General features: G+C 35.4%; 3 protein-coding genes across 38 annotated transcripts in view; 1 reads left to right on the forward strand and 2 right to left on the reverse strand.

The window, feature by feature from the left end:
• tfeb (transcription factor EB) overlaps positions 1–4,012 on the reverse strand; it is a 74,794-nt gene extending 70,782 nt beyond the window's left edge. For all 6 annotated transcript variants that reach the window (XR_012386828.1, XR_012386827.1, XM_073916012.1 and 3 more), the window contains exon 1: positions 3,795–4,012. The gene's annotated coding sequence lies outside the window, so the exon portion shown is untranslated. The remainder of the gene's footprint in view (positions 1–3,794) is intronic.
• A 3,841-nt stretch (positions 4,013–7,853) lies between these two features.
• On the reverse strand, positions 7,854–16,025 carry tmem183a (transmembrane protein 183A). The gene is given in 8 exon segments (NM_001014295.2): positions 7,854–8,843; positions 10,893–11,048; positions 11,126–11,206; positions 11,336–11,516; positions 13,490–13,649; positions 13,898–14,062; positions 15,617–15,706; positions 15,826–16,025. Coding segments are annotated over 8 exon segments (1,095 nt in total). The 5' UTR covers positions 15,890–16,025; the 3' UTR covers positions 7,854–8,645.
• A 2,425-nt stretch (positions 16,026–18,450) lies between these two features.
• ppfia4 (PTPRF interacting protein alpha 4) overlaps positions 18,451–26,101 on the forward strand; it is a 205,733-nt gene continuing 198,082 nt past the window's right edge. For 24 of the 31 annotated variants that reach the window (XR_012386629.1, XM_009305991.5, XM_021479530.3 and 21 more), the window contains exon 1: positions 18,451–19,401. Coding sequence is in view for 30 of the 31 variants with exons in the window: in XM_009305991.5 (XP_009304266.1) it covers positions 19,153–19,401 (249 nt within the window). In the remaining variant the exon portion in view is untranslated. 31 annotated transcript variants of the gene reach the window in all.

The following is a 26,101-nucleotide window of genomic DNA, read 5'->3' on the forward strand; positions in this document are numbered from 1 at the left end:
GCTTTAAAAGGATGCATTCTAATTAACAGTCACATTAAAAAAACTAATGCAGGGGGTCAGTTGAAGTATTTAGAGCCTACAATTGAAAGAGTTAATACAATGTAAGCCATGCCTATACATCAGTCAGCACATCACGACCACAAATTTTTGACCAGAATTTTTTAAAGCTCCTGTAATTTGTATCAGATTTGAAAAAACAAATCATGTTTAAAATCTATTTACTGAGCTTCAGAAACCGAACGGCGACCTGTATTTGTACATGTCCACATTACATTCTGCTTTCTCAGTCAGCAATGCCTCTGTCATTGTTGAGAACAGCTGTTGCATTAAATGGCCCACTGCTCTTTCTCTCCACGCTCCATCAGTTTCAAGTATCGCCTCAGAGTAGCGTTGTGAAAACAAGCAGAGAGGAACAAAATTTGGTTTCACATTTACAGGAAAGGGTTACATCGACAAAACAGGCTTTTAGGGCATGATTTGATGCAAGAATAAAAAATATTGATGCTTGTCTAAACATTTGGTGCCAGTTGGTTAACCACACAATACAGAATCACTTCAAATAGTGAATCTAAGCACAAGTCAAATGCCATTCTCCTTTTTTTACTGTTACATCACTGCCCATACTGGAAAAAAAGGAAGGAGTTCAGCACATTGTTCATGTACACCAACGTATCGTTCCACTAAAGTACCTTTAGTAGCAGCTCATTTTCAACCTAGCCGACGGGGTCATGTCTACAATTAAGGCAAGTGTAGTTTATGTTCAACCAAAATGCTCGACTCAAAGGCAATGTAATGGAAACAGAGAAAGAGCAAGCCAACCAAAATACCAGTGCACAGCAACAAATGCGTTTACCGTTGTCATCATTGCTAAGTGTTTATATGCGTGGGAGAGTTCTGGAGTTACCTTTCATCAGCCATACTGTCTTCCTCTCGGTTGATATATCTGATTTAAGTCACTCAATTGCATCAAAACAAACACCTAACTGACGCCTAATGCCCTGATTGGATATCATGCACCTGTCAAACGTGGCGGCGCGTGTGATGGAAAAGGCCACTCCTGCGTTTATCTCTTACCATCAGAAAGGACAGATAAGCTACTGGCTTCTTTCTGATATGACCTGCGGGTGAACTTGATTTTCTTGCATGACAGAAATTTTTTCTTATGGATGATTCATCTAGACTATATTAGTGGTAGTAGGAAGCATTTGCACAAGCCCACCCGAACCAATGATTAGTACAGGAGGCTTTCTTTCCTCTTGATTAACAAGAACATTTTTTGAATCACCATTAAACCATCTGTCATGTTAATCACAATAAGCTTTTGGGGGTCTTAAGTAGGCCGTTATATGACTCTTTCGGTTTTTAAAAATAAAAAATCCTGGTTTGTCATTTACTGCTCTAAAATATATATATTTTTTTAAATTTCTGGGTAAAAAAACAAAAACTTTTTTCCTTTGAACAATATATTTTATTTTGAAAAACATTTATTATATTTTGGAGCAGGAAACATGTCAGGCTAAACATTTCACATTAATCTTTGACCTGCTGTCTTCATTAGTTTCAAAAACACAGATTTCTTTACTATTTGAAACAGGATCTTTGGATATCTTTTCTGTTGCAGATGTTGTTGTCCCTAAAACTTTTAAAAAGTAATAAAAAAAATCTTACATATAACATCGGAACGGTATAGGAGAAGATTTAGCCGGTTTTAAAACTTTCACTTTTTCAAACTGCGATATACCTTGAAAACAGTTATCATCCCAAGCCTAGTCTTAAGCTTTTATATAAATGTGTTTTCTTTATTGCATCAGCCAAGTCAAACTGCATTGACTTAAAAGGATAGGTTCAACTCAAAATTTAAATTGTCATCGTTTACTCAACATCATGTCATTCCAAACCCATGAGAAAATTACTCCTCTCTGGGACACCAATGAAGATATCGTTTCATTTAATCTGAGAAATTTCTGTTCATCCATTGAATAAAAAAATCTAAATTATTAGCCCCCCTGTTTATTTTTTTTTCTCAAATTTCTGTTTAACGGAGAGGAGATAGTTTTCAACACATTTCTAAACATAATAGTTTTATTAACTCTTTTCTAATAACTGATTTACTTTATTAAATAATATTATACTAAATGTTTTTCAAGACACTTCTATATAGCTTAAAGTGACATTTAAAGGCTTAACTAGGTAAATTAGGTTAACTAGGTAGGTTAGGGTAATTAGGCAAGTCATGGTATAACAGTGGTTTGTTCTGTAAGCAATAAAAAAATTGCTTAAAGGGGCTAATAATATTGACCTTAAAATGATTTTTAGAAAATTTAAAACTTCTTTTATTCTAGGCAAAATAAAAGAAACAAGACTTTCTCCAGGAGAAAAAAAAAATATCAGACATATTGTGCAAACATCCTTTTACACATACATATTCAAACTCTGATAGTTCAAAACATTTGTAATGTGGTAAACAAATATTAAACAAATATAAGTCAGGTCAGTTATAGTAGATCCTTTATAATGCTAAATTAATTTAGGCTTTTATTAACATACAGTATAAACCGTGACCCCCAAACAATGTTTACATCATTCAAATCATCATTAAGCTACAGTTAATGTTTGCTAATTAATGTTTAAGGCCAAAATAAATCTGTTCATTATATAAATCTTTGTTATCTTATCTTATATAGAACTTTTTTTAAACATATTTTGCATGAGCAGACCTTAAATAGAAGAAGATTAAAAATACCTTAATCTGTTTAACAAATGTCTTTTGAGTTTGGAATGACATAAGGGTGAGAACATTTTCATACTTTTTGTTATTATAGGGTATTTAAGTTTGGTTTTGAATGATTATTATGATAGCAGAAGGGAAATACACAAAACCACGACCAAACAAAAGATCAACTTGATACTATCAGTTGCACTGAGCAAATAAAAAAAACTACATTGTTCACTTTTTTGCTTGACTAAATCTGAATACTGGATTATACTGTAGGCACCTTTAAATACCAGTTTGTACTGTGCGATCTGATATTTGAATAAACAAAAAAAGCAATTCCATGAACACAGTTAGTTATTAGAACCGCTGCAACAGGTATAATGAAATTGTGAAAGATTTAAGCAAAGAAACAGCACAGCTATTAATGTAAACATATGACCAACAATGAAAGCACTTACACTACATACATGCACAACTATAGGCTGTATTACAATTTATAATATTTACATTTTTGCACACACACGTTGTAGGCAAGGTCTCATTTAGACAAGGAAGTATATTCACAGTTCGCAGGCCTTACTTATGCTCCCTATAAATAGGTTGTGCTCTATGTTTGAACATTAAGTGTAAATAGCTAACAATTTTATAGGGGACACATCCGTGGGGGTTTTAACTGCGCTGTTCGCATTACATAAGACATATTGCCAACGCTGTTTATACATATTTGGAGTTTATACAGATCAAGTATCAGCAGTATGGCTTTGTGCCAAGAATAAAAACATATTCAACTTGGAATAACCATATGTTTTTACTGTACGTCCACAAATATGACACTGTATGCATCAAATACTAATTTAAAGCATAACTGTGGTTAGCGTTATACAGTTTTGAGTCATCTCTCAAGCTAAATTCAATGACTTTCATTAAAAAAAGTCAACAGACTGCGGTAATGTTTTGTTAATAAGGAAAATATGTATGTAAATACTGTCGCTTTGGAATAATCTGGAAAAGAGCGCAACTCAAGCAGAGGCAGACTTATTTAGACTCAGAGTGGAGAGCAATGAGCTGTATCACTTACCCGCTGAAGGTCAGAAAGTACAAAGTTGGGACGTAGTTTTGGTGCAGGAGCGGCTGTTGTGCAGATTTTTAAGTCAAGCTGGTATCAGTTCCCCCTACATTCATATGGAAGCGAAACTGCGAAAGAGCCGAGTTTACAACTTCTCGATAATTTGAGCTGAACTCTCTCTCACTCACTCCCCTGTGTGATGTGCGATTTGTTTTCTCGCTGCGCTGTGTGATGTACGGAACCCCGGAAGGGACGTAGTGGAGGAGAAAAAAAATGGGTGGGTGAAAAAAAATAATGGGTGAAAGAAAAAAAATGGGTGGGAGGAAAATATATATTTCTAAGTTTTTTGCGTTCTCTCGCAAAGTTTTGCGTTCCCTCGCAAAGATGTTTTGCGTTCCCTCGCAAAGATGTTTTGCGTTATCTCGCAAAGATGTTTTGCGTTCCCTCGCAAAGATGTTTTGCGTTATCTCGCAAAGATGTTTTGCGTTCCCTCGCAAAGATGTTTTGCGTTATCTCGCAAAGATGTTTTGCGTTCCCTCGCAAATATGTTTTGCGTTATCTCGCAAAGATGTTTTGCGTTCCCTCGCAAAGATGTTTTGCGTTCTCTCGCAAAACTGTTTCTCCACAAACACTTCCTGTTCACTTCACTCACGTAAACCCTCCCGTTTTTGCCGAAATTCTCCCATATTTTACTATTCTATCCCACTTTCTTTACTGTGCGCTGATTGTCGCCTTTCACTTTGCAACCTCTGAACCAGTGAATGCATGTTTAAGCGCTGACTGACAGACGCGCTCCATACAATAAACTGATCCCAGATCAGCGTCTGTACGCGCCATTTAAAGGGACACTTCTGTTATCAAACAAGTGCGCAGCAAATGAATCTCATGTTTTGTTTAGTTTGATAACAGAGGTGTCTCTGTAAGAATGCACAGATCTATAATGAAAGCAGTCCATTACTTTAGAAACTGTTTGTGCTCATTTAAGAGAAAATAAGCTGTTTAAAATAAAACATGCAGGACGGAGATGTTTCATATTATTCAGTGTATTTGTCTGTTTAAACATACACCCGCTCCTCTGTAAATGGCGTGTACATACGCTGATCTGGGATCAGTTTATTGTACGAAGCGCGTCTGTCAGCGCTTATACATGCATTCACTGGTTCATAGGTAGCATACGCACAGTAATGTAAAGAAAGTGGGATAGAATGGTAAAATACGGGAGAATTTCGGCAAAAACGGGAGGGTTTATGTGAGTGCAGTGAACAGGAAGTGTTTGTGGAGAAACAGTTTTGCGAGAGAACGCAAAACATCTTTGCGAGGGAACGCAAAACAACTTTGCGAGAGAACGCAAAACATCTTTGCGAGGGAACGCAAAACATCTTTGCGAGATAACGCAAAACATCTTTGCGAGATAACGCAAAACATCTTTGCGAGGGAACGCAAAACATCTTTGCGAGGGAACGCAAAACATCTTTGCGAGATAACGCAAAACATCTTTGCGAGGGAACGCAAAACTTTGCGAGAGAACGCAAAAAACTTAGAAATATATATTTTCCTCCCACCCATTTTTTTTCTTTCACCCATTATTTTTTTTTTCACCCACCCATTTTTTTTCTCCCCCACTATGTCCCTTCCGGGGTTCCGTAGTGATGTGACAGCGCTCTTCTCCAGTCACCTGTAAGCGCTTGTGACAGCCGCGGGAACCAATCACAGCGCGGGCAGAGCATCCTGGGTAACGTAGTTCATCCATTCATTCACGTTATTATAAATGACAGTAGATTACTGAAAACACAATGTATAAACATTGTAGATGGAATGTGTACTGTTTGTATAAAATCTATTTTTATTAATATTTTACGCTATAAATATAGCTTTATCAGAAAGTCACTGTTACATACTGTACATATACACCATCTTTTTATTCAAATTTGTCAGACAATGCAGTTAAATACAAAACTAATGTTGACTTTGTTTAGCCTATGTATGTAAATGCTGCCATTTTATGGCAATAAACATTAAAAATAATAATAAAGTGACAAAGTGAGATTGTATAATTTGTATACTATTATCAGAATAGACAACAGTATCAATACATTTCATCAAAATAGTCCTACAACTATTAAACACCACCCATTCTTAGGACAATTTAGATTTTTTAAAATGCTTTTTTTAAATGCTGCATTCATTCAGCAATACATGTTAATATATAATAAGGTATTAAGGTTATTACATTTTGTGTCTGGCTCATATTCATAATTTGAAGTGCTTAGTTAATCGAGATTTAGATTTTAGGCCAAATCGCCCAGTCCTAAGCCCCACCGGTTAGGGCTGGGCGATTTGGCCTAAAATTAAATTCTAGATTAATTAATCTTGAAAATTTTAACTCCATTACAATTAAGGAATGATTATTTTATTTATTTATTTTTTTTGCCCTCTAAGTTTACTGACATGTAAGTACAGTAAATATGCTCACATATTACAAGTGAGAGATTGATTTTACTAGATTTTAAAACAATTGATGGAAACACATCCTATCTACCATCTATAATTATTTATTGAACATCATTGTTGAATTAAAACACATTGTCTAAAACAAAGTCACTTTATTCTTATTAAAAAAAAAGTGTAAATAAATAACTTTTGGAAACAAAATATATTATTTTCAATGTTTTTTCAAATTAAAAGTAGGATCTTCTTTTAACAAATATTTTAATTTTAATGTAATGGAAAGTATGCCATCTCAAGGCATTTCTGGTGCAGCTTCGTCAATGTAGTGCAAAGTAACACAATAGTAGCAAACAGAGCAAGGTCATGTGACTCCACACATGGTAAACAATTGAAAAAAATTACCTGGAAAAATCAGATCATTTATTGGTTCTGAAAATCAACTTTTATTACTTTGATTAATAACCCAGCCCTAGTGTGGGTGGGGTTAAATTTAAGTTGCAACTTGATTGGTAGTCTTTCTATATAAAAAAAGCTGTGGTTACACTGCACTTTTCTCTCCTAAGACTTCCATTCATATGTACGCAAATGCGTCAGTGCGGAAACGCAAGATCGTGCGGCACGCTTTGCAGTTCACCGCGTTGAAAAGTTCAAGCTTGGTGAACTCAGACCTGCGAAATTGCATCACATGGTTGCATGAGAGCAATCAAAGATCAAAACGTGACCTCTCTAGACAGAAATTCAAAACATAGACCAATTGCTTGCTTTTTTAAATTCTGATCTTCTTGTTTAATCTCACCCATTTTCGCAGCACTGTACAACAGAATTTAGCATGCAAAAACTCTAGTGAGACCGCAGCATTATGGGGATTGTAGCTGTTACAAATTACACTATTAAGGTGCGATTTTGAAAAAACTGAATTAATGAGAAAGATGTGTTCAACAAAACAACTATCAATCAATTTACAACCTTGGAGCTTACAACAGCTGTCTTTGAAGGTTTATCAATTATTGTTAAACATATAAACATATTATCAGTTAAACATCTGCTTACCAATAGAGATCATTTCAGATTTTGCTTTTAGAACAAGACTGTTGTGCTGTTACACAGACCTCTTAAATACTTCATTCTGATTGGTCAATTGCAGTACTCAGTGTATTAGATTTTGGCACAATGCATAGCCATACTTCTCTCCAAAATTATACAATTACAGGTGTCTATGTAAATTAAATTACATTTCTGTGGTACCACAAATCAAATAAAGCAGCCTAAATTTCTCATCATTTGAAAAGCTCCATTTGTAGATTAATCAAGTAGTCGTTTCAGATTAGGCCACATGGTGTCAGTATTAATACCATTCATTTTGGACAGGAGTACAAACCACATTGGAGTATGGTGTCTTTTTTTTATTAGCCATTCACAAAAAAAAAAAAAAAAACTTACTTAAAAAAATATATTAATTTAAACCCAGGTCTACTGATACAACTTTGCAGTGTAAAACAAAATACACTACATTAAAAGAATGAATTTTACATCAAGGAACATAACTTCCAGGTTTGATGGTGCCAATAAAATATAAATTTATTTAATCTATATGTTTAATAACCTGAACCAAAGACAGCATCATTCTTTTAACTACAATTTAATGTCTACAACGTGTCGAATCTCCCTTGCTAAAGCAGACAATTATAAGAAATACAGCTAGGCAAACATACTTTGTAGCAAAACTGAACTCATTAATTCCCAAAAGAAAAAACTGAATGCATAAAATCATCTCAGACTTTTGACCCTAATCTAACACCAAGCTAAAGACATACAAGACATTTCTCCAGATTTAACAGGTCTTGTATTTTTTAATATATATATATTTATATTTTAATTTATCTTGTTCACCCTTTCCTACATTTGCAGAGACAGAATGAGAAAAATCAGATGCAGATGAATCATGGGGATGCTACAGTTAAGAAAACAGCTGACTATTTAAATCACATGATTCAAGGTTAGGTTCATGCAAAACCCTACACCCCTATGGTTATAAGAACTTGCTGAAAGTATTACTGCAACACCCTCAATGGCAAGAAAAGCATGCCAAGCACTTCAGAAGTAGATGCAATATTTAAAAGCTTTTAACCACAAACAAAATCAGTGAATCTATAGAAACCATTGAACATCAACTTGGTTGTAACTGGTGTGGAATTAAACATGACACCTACCCAAACATCAATTTCCATCTCCAATGCTTGAAACCTTGAGTTAAGACTAGCGATCAAAACTTAAGTGTCCATTAAAGCAGCACACTAACTGTACTATCAATAAAAAAAGAAAAATGTTAAGACTACAAGACTTTAACATTGGTTGAAAGAGGCCCGAATTGCCTTATGCAGTGTTTTTATAATAGAGAAGCTTGATGAGAGTTCATCAGTTTAATTGATGTGATTGAAAAGATGTGGGATACTGAGGATGCCACCAGTCCATGAGACGCACGCTGTGGACGGGATCCAGCACCACCTGCACCCCCTGTTCACCCCTGAGCTTCTTTCCCCGTATCATTGGTGAATCCTGGAACTCCAACCGAACTCGGTGATGCCTCATGTCTGTGCTCACATTAATGGTGAACTGAAAGACAAACGAGAGAATGATTCCTTTATGACGGCAGAATGACTTGCATTTTCACTACAAGTATTCCCTAAAGCAGTTATGTGGAAATTTCATTTGGTCTACACTGCTGGACATCATCACACTCAACTTCCCCTTTTGAAGTTCCTCTGAGGCTAAAGATTTAAAACTGAAAATTTTAAAGTGACAACCATGCAGCTCAGACCAAATATTAGCTTACTAACATTTTACTAAATCTTTCAAAAACTAGACATTAGGCATTTGCTGACTTTGTAAAAACTTTGTTTTTTTTAAATCATCTAAACAGCATGGACATATGGAAATATGATCAACTTCATGGCAAGGGCCCCCCACACCATAAAGTTACTTGTATATCTAAACCAGCGATTTTTTTTCTACACATCTAAAACTTTTTTGATTTATTGGGATAGTTAATTGTTTATATTAGATTACTTGAGTCTTTTGCCACACTTACCAACGGCTGTTGATTTAAGAATTTGTTTGCCCACAAATAATTATACTGTCAACAAAAATATAATACTTTATAAACTAGGTATTTTATAATACAAGTGATTATCATCATAACAACAGCATTATATTTAAATTATCACCTGGTCTTTGTACTTGAGGGAAAAAAAACACACACACACACACACAAAAATAAAGCAAAACGTACTCTTTTGGTGAAATTATGACTTTTTTTATGGACACTGTATTAAATGATTACATATATGATATTACCACATACACTCACCGGCCACTTTATTAGGTAAATCTTACTAGTAGTGGAATGGAGCCTATTTTGCCCTCAGAACTGCCTCAATTATTTATAGCATAGATTTACCAAGGTACTGGAGATATCCCTCAGAGATTCTGGTTCATATTGACATGATAGCATCACACAGTTTTTCAGATTCCTGATCTTGGCTGACAGGAGTCTGCCTCAAAGTTTTCAACGTGTTGTGTGCTTAGGGAAGCTCTTCTGCATACCTCAGCTGTAACAAGTGTAACAAGTATTTGAGTTACTGTTGCCTTTCTATCAGCTTGAACGAGTCTGGCCATTTACCTCCGACATCAAGGCATTTGCATCCACAGAACAGAACTGCCGCTCAATAGTTTCTCTTTTTCTAACCATTCTCTGTAAACCCTAGAGATGGTTGTGCATGAAAATCTCAATAGATCAGCAGTTTCTGAAATACTCAGACCAGCCTGTTTGGCACCAATGACCATGCCACATTCAAAGTCATTTAAATCACCTTTCCTCCTGATTCTAATGCTCTGTATGAACTGCAGCAGTTCGTCTTGACCATGTCTACATGCCTAGATGCATTGAGCTGCTGCCATGTGATTGGCGAATGACACATTTGCGCTTACGAGCAGTTGGATTGGTGTACCTAATAAAGTGGCTGGTGAGTGTATGACTCAAGAACAAAAATTAGGGATGATCTAATTACAAGTGTTTGTTTATGAGTTTACAAGCAGAGGAAGATGCATGTGTGCACCTGGGTTAAACATAGAGCAGCTGCAACACGTGAGGACCTAAATGTCATGTCACAGCAGCAAAAGTGTATATATAGATGCATTGCAACCTGTATTGTAATGAAGTAATTGGTTTATAGGTGTGCATTTTAACTTCTTTTGCATCAAATACGTGCTCCAAAGTTTTTCTTTGAGACATGTTGAATTCTTTTTTCATCATTTGCAAATTTCCAAATTGCATCGTTTGTAATTTTTCTTAACTCTTTTCATCTGTGCTATCTATTATTTTCTGTAAAGCTGCTTCTGACCTTGACATGTTCACATCTAAATTAAAGGATTATTAAGCATCCTTAATTTATTATTCTAGGTAAGTCCTTAAGTATCATGCTTGTGAGGAAAAATGTGCTATATGCTTTATAAAGCATCAGAATCGGTTCTCTGTATCGTCCGATTACCATGACAAGGAATCTGTATATGGTATTGGCTTAGAAAATCCTGATCAGACCATCCCTAGTAAAAAATAAATAAATAAAAAATCATGATCTCAAAACATAGTTTATCAGCACTTACCAAAGTTAATGTCATGCCCATCACAACAGAAGTGAAAATGAAATTGAGGGTAGTGACCCGCAGCAGATAACAGTCCGAGTCTGGATTTGTGTGAACATCCTTATACTGCTTGGGTAACTGAAGAGCAAAATTACATCCATTTTTGCCCTTGGTTGGCTGAAAATTAAAAGACGATCAAATTAAAACCACAGAATCATCTCTTATTAGCTTTTACGAAGGTATAGTGAGCATACCAGTTTCACAAACTTGAAGTTGAATTCCCACATCTGCTCTGACCTACTTCCAGACACTTTGTTGACCCAAAACAACAAGCACTGTAGAGAGAGAGAGAGAGAGAGAGAGAAAGAGAGAGAGAGAGAGAGAGAGAGAGAGAGAGAAAAACATATTAACACAAAAATCCTCAAATCACATGGGTTTAAAAGAGAAAGTATATATACACACACCTTGGAATTGAGGAGTGTATTGGGTGTAGATTCGGGGAGAGGAGGGCTTTTGGACACTCGAGAGCTAAAGGGCTCATATAAGTGAAAGAGAGAGCGTATCACACGGGCACGAAGACAATGCATCCTTGTGATAGAATCAGGCTGAAGGCGATCAGGAAGGTCTGCGTCAAGATTATAGTGCCTAGGGAAAGGTTTATTTAAAACACACACAACTTTAGTCATGTTCTGGTTGGTGAAAAATGTCCAATATGCTGCATCACTGCCTGAGTGCCAGTCCAAATCTTCCTGTAGCCTTGGTTCCACAATATAGGTGTGCAATATTGAAAACAAGTGTTCTCAATATATATATTTGACTATAAATAAACAATATTTTGCTGTTATATTATTTTTCTAGTATCTTGGCTGATTTAGGTTTGTTGGAAACTAACAAATGACAATCAACTGTCAGTAGGTGTGTACATTTAATAAAAGTGATGTATTCATTTAACAGCTGCTACAGCATTTTCAAGTAGAAAACAATTTATGTTTGTCAAAAATGGTACGTTTGACTCAGTTTCACTGATAAAATAGTATCGCAAATAGTAAAATAGCATGAATAGCTAAATAGTATAAATGGTGTGATAAAATAGTATCATAAATGCACACCTCAGTCTCATGAGATCACAGGAAAGGATTTGCAAATGGCAGAAGTTACACATTTACAGCAATCACTGTACGTCAGGTTTTAAAGATGACAATCTGAATCCAATGGACAGATTACCATCAAACCAAACATTACTTCTAAATAGTCAATGTTATTTAAAATAGATTCAATAACTAAACAACACAATGTTCCTCTGGGATGTACAGATGTTCTGGGGTGCATTTCCAAAAAAAAAAAAAAAAAAGAAAGAAAGAAAAAAAAAAAAAAAGAACCAAATGAACATTCCCAAAACTGCATCGCAAACTTGTATGCTAACAACAACACCTCTGGAGCTGTAGTTAGAAACATAGTTCCTGGCTGTGTTCTATTCCCAGTTATCCCCCATGCCCTATTAGTTTAGAACAATTGCCTTGCCTAATATTTAACTTGGAATGATAAAAAAGCAGGTCAAAAAAGGTAATTTCTCTTAGGTGTAATTTGCTTTCAAAGTATTTTTTACAGTTCAGTTTTATCAATCTTCGGGTTTACAATTGCGTTCCCTTGGCAGTACACTTTGAAAACATTGTTTTATTTTGAACACAGCCGTGGCTCATGACGAAAGCTATAGGTGACCTATTATTTTAAAAAAAGCAGAATTAGTTACGTCTCCAAAGAATACAAAAACAAAAAACAGCATACGTTAATGCTTTTATTGTATAGTAGGTTATTATGTATCTGTACTGTATATGACATGGGCCTGTTGGTGAGAACATGGTTTGCATATGTCAAATTGTAAAAGTAGACTTTAAAATAATTATAATAATAATAATAATATTATCCTAATAATAATAACAATATCCTACTTAATAATAATAATAGTCATCATCAATATTATTATTAAAGTAGATTTATTATTATTAAAGTATTTGGCTGTAGACCATTGTCAATCAATCTTCTCCGTGCTGTGTCTCCTGTACAGTACAGAATGCGTTTAACTTGCCAAATTTACATAAATCTTTGATCGCTAGCAGTGTGACTCTGAAGGGCTGTACTATATGTTTGCAAGTTTTCTCCCCACAATGTCGACGAAACATTCTGCACCACAGGCACCTACGGTAGCACCCAAAAGGCAGAGGAAGATGCTAACCATCGCACAAATAGTTGAACTGGACATGCTAAAAGAAGGTAAAAGTTATGTGGCTTTAGGGTGCCATTATGGAATAAATAAATGAAGATCAAATGGTTTTGATCTTTGATTTTACTCTAGAATACTGGACTTATTTTTCTATGAAGGTTTGACCTTTGCAAGTGTTTACACAAGAAATAAGTGTAAAAATGTTAAGGCCTGTCTGAAAAAAAAAAAAAGTGTAAAAAATAAAGTAAAAAATAAAAGTAAAAATCATTGTAAAAAAATAAAGCTGATTACTTTGGGGATGTCGTCTATTGCAGGTTATTTTCTAGAATATTAATCTCGCGAATAATGAGGGACCACTTTACAGAAAAGATCAGTTCCAGATTTTTTGCCTACTTACCTTTTATAGAGACGTGTCCAAAATGCAGCCGTGCATGTGGCAGTCCATGCATTTTTGCAGATCAAAGAAAATGTGCAAACATCTTCTGGACGAATGTATGCAGCAAGCACAAGCCAGATATCGATGGGATACTCCTCTCCATTTATGCACTCGCTGTTTTCTGACATTTAATAAAAACAAAACAGGAGTCATTTACAATCTCAAACTCAGAGTTGGGAAACACTTATCTAAAATAACCCTTGACAGGAACTTAATACTTCAATTGAACACATCTCTGACTGCCATTGTTAATTGACATGCAGGTCATTTTTTACTTCAAGTAATTCTTATTTCAATTCTTAACCTTGGTTTCCATGCATACAGTTAAATAATTTGAAAAACTTGCATGATAAAATTCAGTGTATTTACCTTTGCGTCGTTTGTTTTTCTTTTTACGGGAACCTTTGATTTCGTCCCCTTCCTCTGAGTCCTGTTCATCACTACTCTCATGAGCCGCATTTTTCACACAGTCTGCAGAGGAGAGCACTTCCTGTACAGGACCCTGGGATGCCTCGAGTCCACAGAGTAATTTCACTGAAATAATATGATGAGCAAGAGTTTTTTTTTTTCAATCAAAATTGCAGCTCGGTTGATTTGTTTTTTTTTTTTGGTCAATATGATGTTTTTTTTTTTATTAGAAAAAAAGGGGTTTCTCACACATCGAGTCAAATTTAAGAACTTAAAACACTTTCCACATGCATTTTTAAACGTTTCCAGCACTTCTCCAGTGTGGAAAATTACATATTAACATACATACTACATATTAACATACATACTAGATAATATCAGATGCTATTGATACAGTATTCTGTGGTATAGTATAGAATTTTTTTTTGTTTTGATGGCATGTTTGCCCCAAGCCTAACACTGGATACTGTAAATCTTAATTGTAAAAAAAAAAGGTTGAATTGATTTATTATTACCCATTTAGTAAATTATTATGAAAGCAAGTTTCACTTGGGCACTTTATCTCTGAAAACACTAGATCACAATTTTCAAGAATTCCCTTCACCTATAAGGAAAAATTTAATGTATTTTTTTAATTTAAGTAAATGTCAGCAACCGACGCTATTTTCTTGGCAAGAATATTTCAATAATAAATAAACAATTTAAAAATATATACAAATAAAAGAATACATTAATTAAATAATAGCGCTAATTTTAGCGCTAATACATAAAAGAATTTTCCTGGCATCACTTTGCTAAAAATGTCCTTAAGATCGTTTCATAAAAAAAGTTTTCTGGAATCAATAAAAGCAGGACAGTCCTATAAGGAAGGAGGAGTTTTCGAGAATTCGAGCTCAGCTCACACTGTTTACATAGAAATTGAATCCCTAACCAGTTCTGTTTCTGTGGACAAGGTTCAGATGGTAGCAGTCACACTTATTCAAATGAACCCTACTAATAGTGCTAGTTTACAATCAAATTAAGCCTATCCAGTAATGAAAAACCTCTAAAGTATTAAATATCAAACAATAGATGTATATTTAGAATTTCAACATACCAGACATAAACATCATTGAACTAGTCTGATCATTCCTGCTGTTGAAGTTTCATTATCATGCAGTTTTAGTTTAATTAAAAACACCTGTATCAGGTAATGAGGTAGATTAAATGCATTCGGGGTAGCTGTCAATAATTAGTAGTTGTATAATAGAGAGGACTGGACTAAGAAAAAGAGCTACACGAGTTTATCCTTGTTAATGAATCACACTTTTTGAGTAAATATGTATGCATGTGATATATAACTTGTCAAGATTTAGACTCAAAAATAAATATACAAATACATACTGAAAAACGTTCCACTTGTGGTGATGCAGCATCAAAGGGTTTATACTATATAAATGTGTGTGTGGCCAGCCTATGGCGTGAAAAAATAAGTTTAAACGAGAAATTGTAACAACCATGGCTTTTATGGGACTATGAGATAAGAAGCCACAACGTTACCTTTGAAACTATGAGTCATACCTGAGACAGACGTTAATATAGCTTTGTCATATTATAATTTGTAAAGGCATAGTTTATCTACAATAACGTTATTTATCGACAACATTCTGTCATACGTAGGTTAATTATTACATAGTTTACCTTCTTTTTCAATTGCATTAGCAACAGCCTTTTTAACTCTTCCCGACTTCACGATGGCGGGATCGGCATTGGCATAGTCAGCCACAGTTACTGTAAGAACATATGAAGGAATATAGTAAGTTTACATACAAATGTAACGTTACATTGGCAATTACAGGCGATGTTACATTTCATGACATTAGCCCGCCTTGCTCTATCATTTACGTTACCTGACTCCGAGCAAACATCATCGGCTCTAAATTTCAGCCGTTTTCGGTACCCTTTCTTGGGCATGACGACAGCGAAGGTCTGTGGCCGTTTATCGATGCTGTTAGCCCTGCCATCTTTCCAGCAGAGGTAACGAAAAATCGGTTAAAATGAGGGTGAAATTAAAGAAAGCTCCTCCAGGATCTTCAGCCATTATGGAACTGACGCTCAAGGTCGCGTACATTCTCGCGAGAGTTCAGCAGGCAAACGAATCACCAGACTGGGCGCTTATTGGACGCAAATATCATATGTGAGGAGCTTCTTCCAATCAGACGCTGTATATTCATAACTCCAGACCTCAGAGAAAATATATATATATATTTGAAAACGACAAACAATGACGTAATCTCAGCTGTTAGTTTTGATTTGTGTGAGTACAAAGAATTATATAAATAATAAACAGCCTATATAGGACAATCTTTAAAGAGTAAAAAGGAGATTGAGCCTTCAGAAAATTCATATTTGCATCGCTTTTGATGTTTTTTGTTATTCCTTGACCTTGTATTAAAAATGACATCTGCATTTCTACAAAAATTCATGGAAGGCATCGAAAGATAGCTCATCATAATGACATCTGACAAAGCCAGATAAAAATTCAAAATTAGGGTCTCTAACTGTATTCCTGGAGGGCCACGGCTCTGCAGTTTTGCTCCAACCCTAAACAAACACAGCTGATCTATTTAACTGATCAAGGTGTTCAAGACTACTGCTACTATTAAGCAGCTGTGAGTTGGATGTGGTTGGAGCGAAACTATGCAGATCTGTGGCCCTCTAGGAATGGGCTATATGTACAGCAAGTGTTTTCAGCCAAAGATGAAGTTCTGGTGAGAGCTTTATGTGACTATTTTCACTTTCATAAGGTTTCTTTTACAGCATCGATGTTAAATATATTCAGGTAAATAGACATAAGCATCCATTTAGTTGTTAAAGCATAAAGAGAGACAAAAAATGCAGCCGCTGTCAATATCCGCAGGCTAGCACAGAAATTCCATTGAAAATACTGGGGTAAAATAAATTTTAAAGACATGGGGTGGAAAAATATTATTTAATGCAGTGCTTCTTGTTTTGTCTGATACCCACTTTATATCGTATCTCAGCCAGACAGTGTAGATCCCTGTTTTTTTATTTTTTTTGAGAAATCAGATCTTAAACGCAGCGATTTTGTATGGGATGACAGTTAACCAGAAGCCATTAGGCTTGCGTTTGAGACCCCTGTTTAACATGAAAGAAACAAGAAGTCATGTAGCAACATTTTATTCAGACATTTGCTTCCTATTAATATGCACATAGTAAACAAATTCAGTTGTGGCTTACCTAAACTATTTTGTATATTTTTAAAGCATTTTTCTGCTATTTTAGCTTTCCCCTCTACTCAACATGTTTTTGTTAGAATAAATAAATAAATAAACAAACAATCAAATAAATAAAATACAGCAACATTGTGGCACATCATTTCAGTTAAAAATGTTTATTATGTGCATTTACCATTCATTCATTCATTCATTCATTCATTTTCTTTTCCGCTTAGTCCCTTTATTAATCCGGGGTGGTCACAGCGGAATGAACCACCAACTTATCCAGCATATGTTTTACGCCCTTCCAGCCGCAACCCGTCACTGGGAAACATCCATACACACACATACACTACAGACAATTTTAGCTTACCCAATTCACCTATACCACATGTCTTAGGAATTGTGAGGGAAAGCCACGCGAACACCAGAAGAACATGTAAACTTCACACAGAAACGCCAACTGACCAAGCCGAGGCTCGAACCAGCGAGCTTCTTGCTGTGAGGCAAACATGCTACCCACTGCGCCGCCTGCATTTAACATTTTAAATATTTGTTAAAATTGACTTTTCAAAAAAGGGATAAAGAAAATCTGATTAACATCAATGAAAATAGTTGTGCTTGTGTATCCTTATTTTATTTTTGTGTCCAGAAACCATGATTACCATAATTACAATCATTTTATTAAAAAGCAACTCTATTATCTCATCATGTTATACTCTATTATCTCATTAACTTATCAAATAATTAGAATGGTTTCTGAAGCATTGTGTGACACTGAAGTCCAAAATTATAACAATGTTTAAAATTAACTTTGAATTACAGGACTAAATTTAATAAAATTAAATAATGAATAATAAAATTTAATAATGAATAATTAATATAATTATTCATACACACACACACACACACACACATACACACACATATATATATATATATATATATATATATATATATATATATATATATATATATATATATATATATATATATATATATATATATATATATATATAATGTGTGTGAATGTGTGTGTATATCTATTTAAATATAAATTGAACTTATAAACATAACATATAAATATCTAAATGTAAATAAATAAATATATTTTTAAATATAATTGAACAAGTAAATGCGTTGATGAGACTTCTTTCAAAAGTAATGATTAAAAAAGATGGATGCTTTTTTGTGTGGTTTAGCTTAAAAAAAACTCTAAACATTTCTATGCACCTGCCTTCCACCAGAGGGCGCTGCGCGTGACACCATTTCTTACACTGGCGTCTCGTGCATGACAGTCATGTAGTCGCGTGGTGCTGATGTGAGGAACTCCGATTTTACGCTGTTTGCACGAGCTTTCCAGAGCCACGCCGGGTGGATATAATCTTCGCCGACGACGTGGGAGGCATTCAACCTCGACGTCCACCCAAGGCGTCGGTGCGTTCATGTTTTAAAACATGCTCGGATGTTTGTGGAGATAGCGGAATAATCGCTGTCTTGTAAGCGGGGAATGAGCTCGTAGAGGGAGGAGCGCTTCGGCTCGGCTCGCCGTGCACCGAGATGATGATGATGATGATGGTGGTGGTGGTGGCTGAGGGTTCCGGAGGATGCGGCAGACGCGAATTTCACCGATTTCTGAAAGGTTAATGGCAACTGGTGGATGTTAAGGCGAGGTTTAATCAACTCCAATCGGAATATGTATGTGGCGAGCGCTGTGATGGGCGTGCAGCGAAATGTATTGAGTTCCAAGTCAAACTAGGTGGAAAATGTCAGAACGGAAGAGGCCGACACTCATGGACCAGAGAGGTCAAGGTGTGTGAGGGATGCAATTAGTCAAATGAAAGGATGCATGTGCGTTTTAAAACACATGGACATGTTTGATGTGCATTTAAATGGCACTAGATATCAGTAGTGCATCTCAATCTTGAATTTACAAAATAAAAAAAAAATTCAAAGTAATTTCTAATTTGATTTAGACTTTGTAGTACACCAAGCAATATGATGTGCGAAGTGATGCCAACCATAAATGAGGGGGACTCGGTGAGTTCCCAGAGAGGCTCCCAGAATGGCACGGATGCCGAGTCTAATTTTGAACAGCTGATGGTGAATATGTTGGATGAGAGAGATAAGCTGCTGGAGTCTTTACGGGAGACGCAGGAGACCCTCATCCAGTCGCAGACCAAACTCCAGGATGTGCTTCACGAGAGGGATGTGCTTCAGAGACAGCTCAACTCCGCCTTACCACAGGTAAATGCACACACCTGACACAGGTGCACAGGAAGTTGCGTAATGACTTGAAGTTTATGCTTTATTGCTCAAGTATGAGATGTTCAATCAGCGCAAGAAGATCATTTTAGTGTTCCTTTTGTTATATAAAGCGCAGTGTCATTGAAATGTTATTTCAAGAGAAAGTATGGTTACTAATGGATCAGTCAAGTAGGTTCAAAAAGTAATTTTTCAGCCCACAGTTGTGCTTAAAGATCCAGTGATAATGCTTGCTGTGTGTTTTTGTTCTTGATGTACAGTATTTCCTGTTGAAACAGTAAGATGAGATTTGGTGTGTTGAAGCACTTGCTCCTTTTTGTAAATAACAGCCTTGGTTCTGGAAGTACATATGTATATATAAATATTTTGAATACATTTTTCCCCATACTTTATTACTCTCATGGCTGTTTATATCAAGTTTGATATTTAGACACACTATGTTGGTGTTTTGTAATGTCTAATTTTTATAAGGTGGGTCATTAGCCCGACGCTCAACCCCCAATGAGGACCAGGACATGCACGCATACATCACTGACGATTTAGCTTACCCAATTCACCTATAGCGCATGTCTTTGGACTGTGGATGAAACCAGAGCACCCAGGGGAGACCCACACCAACATGAAAGAACATGCAAACTCCATACAGAAATGTCAACTGACCCACCTGGGGCTCAAACCAGTAACCTTCTTGCTGTGAGGCGACATCGCTAACTACTGAGCCACCGTGCCAGCCACATTTTCCCCATAAGATCTTTTTAAAGTTATTTGAAATTTTTTTTTTCATGAAAATACAAGAAGAGGTATAGCTAATGATTTTTTAACTGAGGAAAATCACTACAGTTATAATAAACAATGTGAATGATGTCATTCTAGACAACATTTTTCTTGGACAAACATTTGGGTATGCCCCTGAGTGTAAGATGAGTCATGAACATTTTTAAACATCAAGCTGCTGTCCACAATACTAAGAGCAATATTTAGATGGATATACACATATGTGATGTGATCATTCTTAGTTAAATTAACACTCAAAAAAAAAAAAAAAATGTCAAGAAATGATCTGATCATAGCTGTGTGGATGTGTTTGCTCAAGCTCTTCGATTCATCAATTCACACTCTGACAGATTAGGCACATAACATTTGCACAGTTCATTTTACTATGAAGTATATTTGAGACTATAAAATATATACAGTAGTCAACATTTAAAATGATAATAAAAAAGTTTTTCCAAAATTGGTTCCAAAATATTAGAATGGGTGGTGTTCAATAATTTTTTGTCGACTTTGATGAAGTAAATTTTGATTCACTTCAAATGTTAATAACAACTGTGTGAGATTACAGTTTAAACGAATCCCAATTCTTTTTGTGGCACATTGACATTACAGTACATCTTCATTTTCAGAGAGGGTTCTGGCTGCAGACACGGTGCAGTGCAATCTCAGCTGCATGCAATGCTTTTTATTGGGCATTTGCTGCATAATCTTCAATATTGTATCAGCCAAAAAAATATTAAATATAATGATTCTGTTAATCAAGGCGGCATTTATTACATGTAAAAGAAATGTTAAATTGTTAAATACTTATTAATAATTTATTTAATACTCATTGTGTGCAGTTTCAAATGTAATTATTATTCTAGTCATTACTGCTTTTATTGCTATTATTACCATTAATAATATTATTAATAATAACAATAATAATTAATATTAGAGTGATTTCTGAAGGATCATGTGACTCTGAACACTAGAGTAAAGAAACAGAAAATTCAATAATAAAATCACTGGAATGAATGATTAAATAAAATTATAAGCTACTTTTGAACAGTTTTTTTGTAATGCAATAATAATTTACAATGTGTACCATATTTTTGATGAAATAAATGCAGCCTTCGTGGGCAGTATAAGCTTATTTTAAAAACATTTAAAAATCCCACTGACCCCAAACTTTTGACCAGTACTAGTGTACATACTGTAAGAAAATCTGTCTAGTCTACTAGCTTTTAGACAACATAGAATGGAAGGTTTGTTACAAACTGTTCAGACATCAGCAATAACACAACAGTTAATGAAAAGTCTTACATACTGAATTGCCACTTCAAACCTCCACTAGTATTGAGCAAATGTTTTGCAAATGTGGTTCTGTGAACCAAATATCCTCAGAAGAAATGTTGAGCAGTTTCCAAATGAGCAGTTTCGGCAGAATAGCTAAAAGTGATCTATTATTCATTTTGGATGTGTTCTGAGCTGCACTTTCTGGAATCCACACAATTATAGGGCACGCATTGAGGAGCTGATGGCACCCGGTAAATGCTTGTTTTCACAAAGGTGCATCGTTGACTTAAATTTCTTGTGCCCCAGAAATGTCAGTGGCAACAAGGTTACAATTTTATATAAAAGCCTTGCGTTTATGCAAAACATACATTTGAAGTCAGAATTATTAGCCCACCGGTTTATTTATTTTTCCCAATTTTAATGGAGAGAAGATTTTTTCAACACATTTCTAAACATAATAGTTTTAATAACTAATTTCTAATTACTGATTTTTTATTTTATCTTTGCCATGATGACAGTAAACAATATTTGCCTAGATATTTTTCAAGACACTTCTAAACAGCTTAAAGTGAAATCTAAGGGCTTAGCTAGGTTAATTAGGTTAACCAGGCAGGTTAAGGTAATTAGGCAAGATTTTGTATAATGTTGGTTGTAATGGTTTGTTCTGTCGAAAAAATATAGCTTAAAGGTATAATTAAGTTTAAGCTTAAAATTAGCTTAAATAATAATATTGACCTTAAATGATTTTTAAAAAAATTAAAAACTGCTTTTATTCTAGCTGAAATAAAACTAACTTTCTCTAGACGAAAAAATATTATGAGGCATACTATGAAAATTTCCTTGCTCTGTTAAATATAATTTGGGAAATATTTAAAAAAAGAAAGAAAGAAAAAATCAAAGGGGGTGTTAATTCTTCAACTGTATATAAATTAACTGTCTTCAACTGTATATAAAAGTGGGCTGTATGCACAGAGAATCTTTCTCTGTATCACATTGCTTTTTTGGTCATTCGCCAAGGACACAAGTGATATTTATCGATTTATCTGAGTATCCTGCCTCAATCATCCCTCCATCACCCTCTCTTTAATTTCGTCCTCACACAAAGTGATGCAAAAGCAGCTTACTTGTCCATTTACGTCACCCAGCTCATCTCAACCCTTAATAGGTGGGATAATATGAATCTTTAAGACTTCTCTGCCTGTGGGGGATTTTTAAGACTTCATTACATGCAAACGAGTTTTAAAAAGGAGGTGACTGAACCCTGGGAACAGAGACAGGGACTGGTTTTGTAGTTGATAGAGGCCTCACCGTTCTGTCTCTGGAGAAAATTGGACTTCCTCTCTTGGTGCTTGCATGTCTAGGACTGTTCAAAGCAAAATGCCTGCTTTCATCTGACGCTCTGATGCATGTGAGACTGTTGCTAAGAGGCCAATTAATCTAGTTTACAGCCAACGTTTACATTTAAAACCCCTGATTTAACTTACTGCCTGTATAGTGTTATCCTCAAATGACATGCAAACTTGGCACTTTCTTGACCTGGCAAGCTTTAAACCTGTTGGCCGTCTTCATGCATTTTCTGTGTTTTATTTGTTTTATTATTATTATTTTTTTCCCCAAAGTTACGGGGTAACTAAGATGATGTATGTAATAATGAAAAGCTTAAAGGCATAGTTCAGGCAATAAATTAACATTTACTCACACTTATTTGTTTTAAATGTTTATTAGTTTCTTTCTTCTGTTAAACACAAAAGGACATATTTTGAAAAAAGCTGAAAACCTGTAACCATTGACTTTCGTAGTATTTGTTTTTTCCATGTAAGTCGATGGTTACAGATTTTCAGCTTTCTTGAAAATAGCTTTCTTTTGTGTCGTACATAAGATTGGTCTGAACAAAAGCCACAGGTTCTGTTTTGAAGAGGATATTTTCCAAATTATTCTGGCTTTGAATGAGAAAAGACCATTGCTGTCTATGGAATATGAAGGAGCTTTAGGGTTTCATGTAAATTATGTTAGAGGTGCTTTATGGAAGCTGTACGTAAGTTTTGACTATTCTAAAGCATAGAAATGACATCATATGTTTGCAGATATTTAAGAAACAAGCTAAGCTTTGAAAATGTCCATTACGTGCCAGAATGTCTATGTTTTGGTCATCTACTGTAACCCACCCAATGGCAGTTTAGCTAATTATATTTCAGGCGTTTTGCCTTTGTTGAAGACAGCATATTTTATTCATTTAGTCAGAAAAGCTCTCAAAGTACACATTCATCCGTGACTGAAATGCGACCTCCGGTGGACATTAGCAGACTCCAAATCAGACACAGATTCAGAGTTCCACTTTAGGTGGTTATTAATTAGCAAATAATATAAATGTTATGAGCATAAACTTTGCGTGAGCAGGATACATTGTAACCCCATGTTCTAACAACATGCCACATGACGAGATTTGATGCGATAAGCAGTTGAGCTGTTTGCACCAGACAAAACATGACAGAAATTTAAATACAGCCAAGCACAGTATATGTGCATTTACTGCACTCCAATAAAATAGTAAGGTTTATAATCTAAATAATACATAATAAACCTCTTTAACATTATAATAGTAGATGCTGAATCACTGATTTGTGTTGGCTTGCACTGAAGTTCCATTTCAAATGGTTTATTTTATTAAGGTGAATCTGCTGCTCTTTTCACTATTGGCAATACATGTCATGTAAAATGACATTCAAACTCACATTAACATTTAATACTAAAAAAAAGCACATGAGGTGTACCTGAGGTGATCATTGTCAGTTTTTTGTTGTTCAGCTACAAGAAATACAAGCCATTTCTAAAATATAAATTTCTGGTTGGAACAAAAACTCTTTTTAATATGGAAAATATTTCTTCTATCGGGTGCTGTTGCTTTTATTTAGAACACGGTTTTAATCAGCCTTTAGACTCAACAGTCAGGCACACTACTGTTGTTGTCGTCAATCTGTCAACCTGCACTTGTGTTTGTTTTGAACCAGGTGTGCAATACCTAGTTCAACCTCTGGGTGTCAAACATACATACTGCAGCTTTAATTTGTGTTCCAAAGACGATCAGAGGGGTTTAGAATGACATAAACCCTTTAAATCTATACGTATAACGTAAATCATGATGCTAAAACATCTGGGGCCTCATGTACGAAGACTTGCGTGGAAATCATACTAAAACATTGCATACTCACAAAGGTGTAAATGTGCTGAATCCCACACATATTCTTTGTACATCTGAATGAACATAAAACTGAACGCAACATGCACGAGCGCAAAACCCCTCCCTGCCTCTTCCCCCGTATGAATATGCTAATGACTCTACTTTGGCAAAACCCAACGAAAAAGCAATGGCAGAAGCAAGCAAAAAGAGAAACTTTGAACAGAATGTGAACTGGAGGTGCTCCTTTCGGAGGTAGACCGGAGAAAAACGGTTTTATTTGCAAGTTTGTCCTCCGGAATTAATAACTAAAGAAAAAAATACAGTGGGAGAGTTTAGTTGATGCGGTTAACACAGTTGGGTCTGAACATCGCACTGAGGGGATTTCAAAAAGAAATGCAATGAAGTGCGATGTAAAGGTGTAAAATTTTGTAGTGTCTTTAACAGCTTGAGTGGCGCAGCTTGTTAAATGCATGGCAATATGTTTTCACACGTTCAAGCATGAACTCGGTTCGAATCCAGCGTCTGATGAACTTTCTCTTTTTTCCCCGCTACATATCAGATTTTGCCTATACTCTTCATCATCATGAGGAAGACAAGTAGGAATCATTAAAAAGTCTGTGCATCATATTTTATTTGCACATTTATTGCATGGAAATGTTTCTGATTCACGTGTGCAAATTCATCCTCAGATGTTGCCTTTATAGCAATGTGCGTGCAGTAGATTGCTCCGATTACATGGGAAAACTGGCGAACACTGCAAATTGCGCTTTAATGTTTGGATGGTCAACTGTATGGTACGGAAACCTTATATACTAGACATTCGGATGAACCCTTCTCATTCAGCTGAGAAGACACTTTGTAGAGTCCAATTTAACACTACTGCCTCTAGGAGTCGCGAATGGAAATAAAACAGACACGCTCAAAAAATGTGCGTACGCCAGCCATGAAGTTGGCATGGAGCTGCACACATTCCCACGTTCATTTCATCGTTAGTAAATTTTGTCGCTTCATGATTCAATTAATAAGTTCATGTTTTCAGTGTTGTAGTTTCACAGACTGCTGTAGAGGCAGTAGACTGTTTCATTGATAGTCATTTAGTGCACTCCACCTTTCTTTCTGTCCATAGTGTATAAAGCTAATTATACCTTGCCATGGTTGATCACTTCTGTTTTGGTGGTCTGTAATTGCTGTTCAGCAGCAAGTATGAGTAAGGTTTTCAAACACAAATCATGTGCTTTTATGCTTTTGGTTAAGCCTTGAAAATTCCTTGCCACTGTGTTATTGATTATGAGTGTACACGGGATGATCATTTTGATGGTGGTGAAAATGCATAAACACTGTCCACATTTTTCTGCATTTGACTGCATTTCAAATGATGGATTGCACTTCTGTTTTGGGGATCTTCTGTTTGAAAGAAATTAAACAAATCATTTCAGATAATGAGGTTGTGCT

Source organism: Danio rerio, chromosome 11 (genome assembly GCF_049306965.1).
Source record: "Danio rerio strain Tuebingen ecotype United States chromosome 11, GRCz12tu, whole genome shotgun sequence".
In the NCBI taxonomy this organism is placed as follows: domain Eukaryota; kingdom Metazoa; phylum Chordata; class Actinopteri; order Cypriniformes; family Danionidae; genus Danio; species Danio rerio.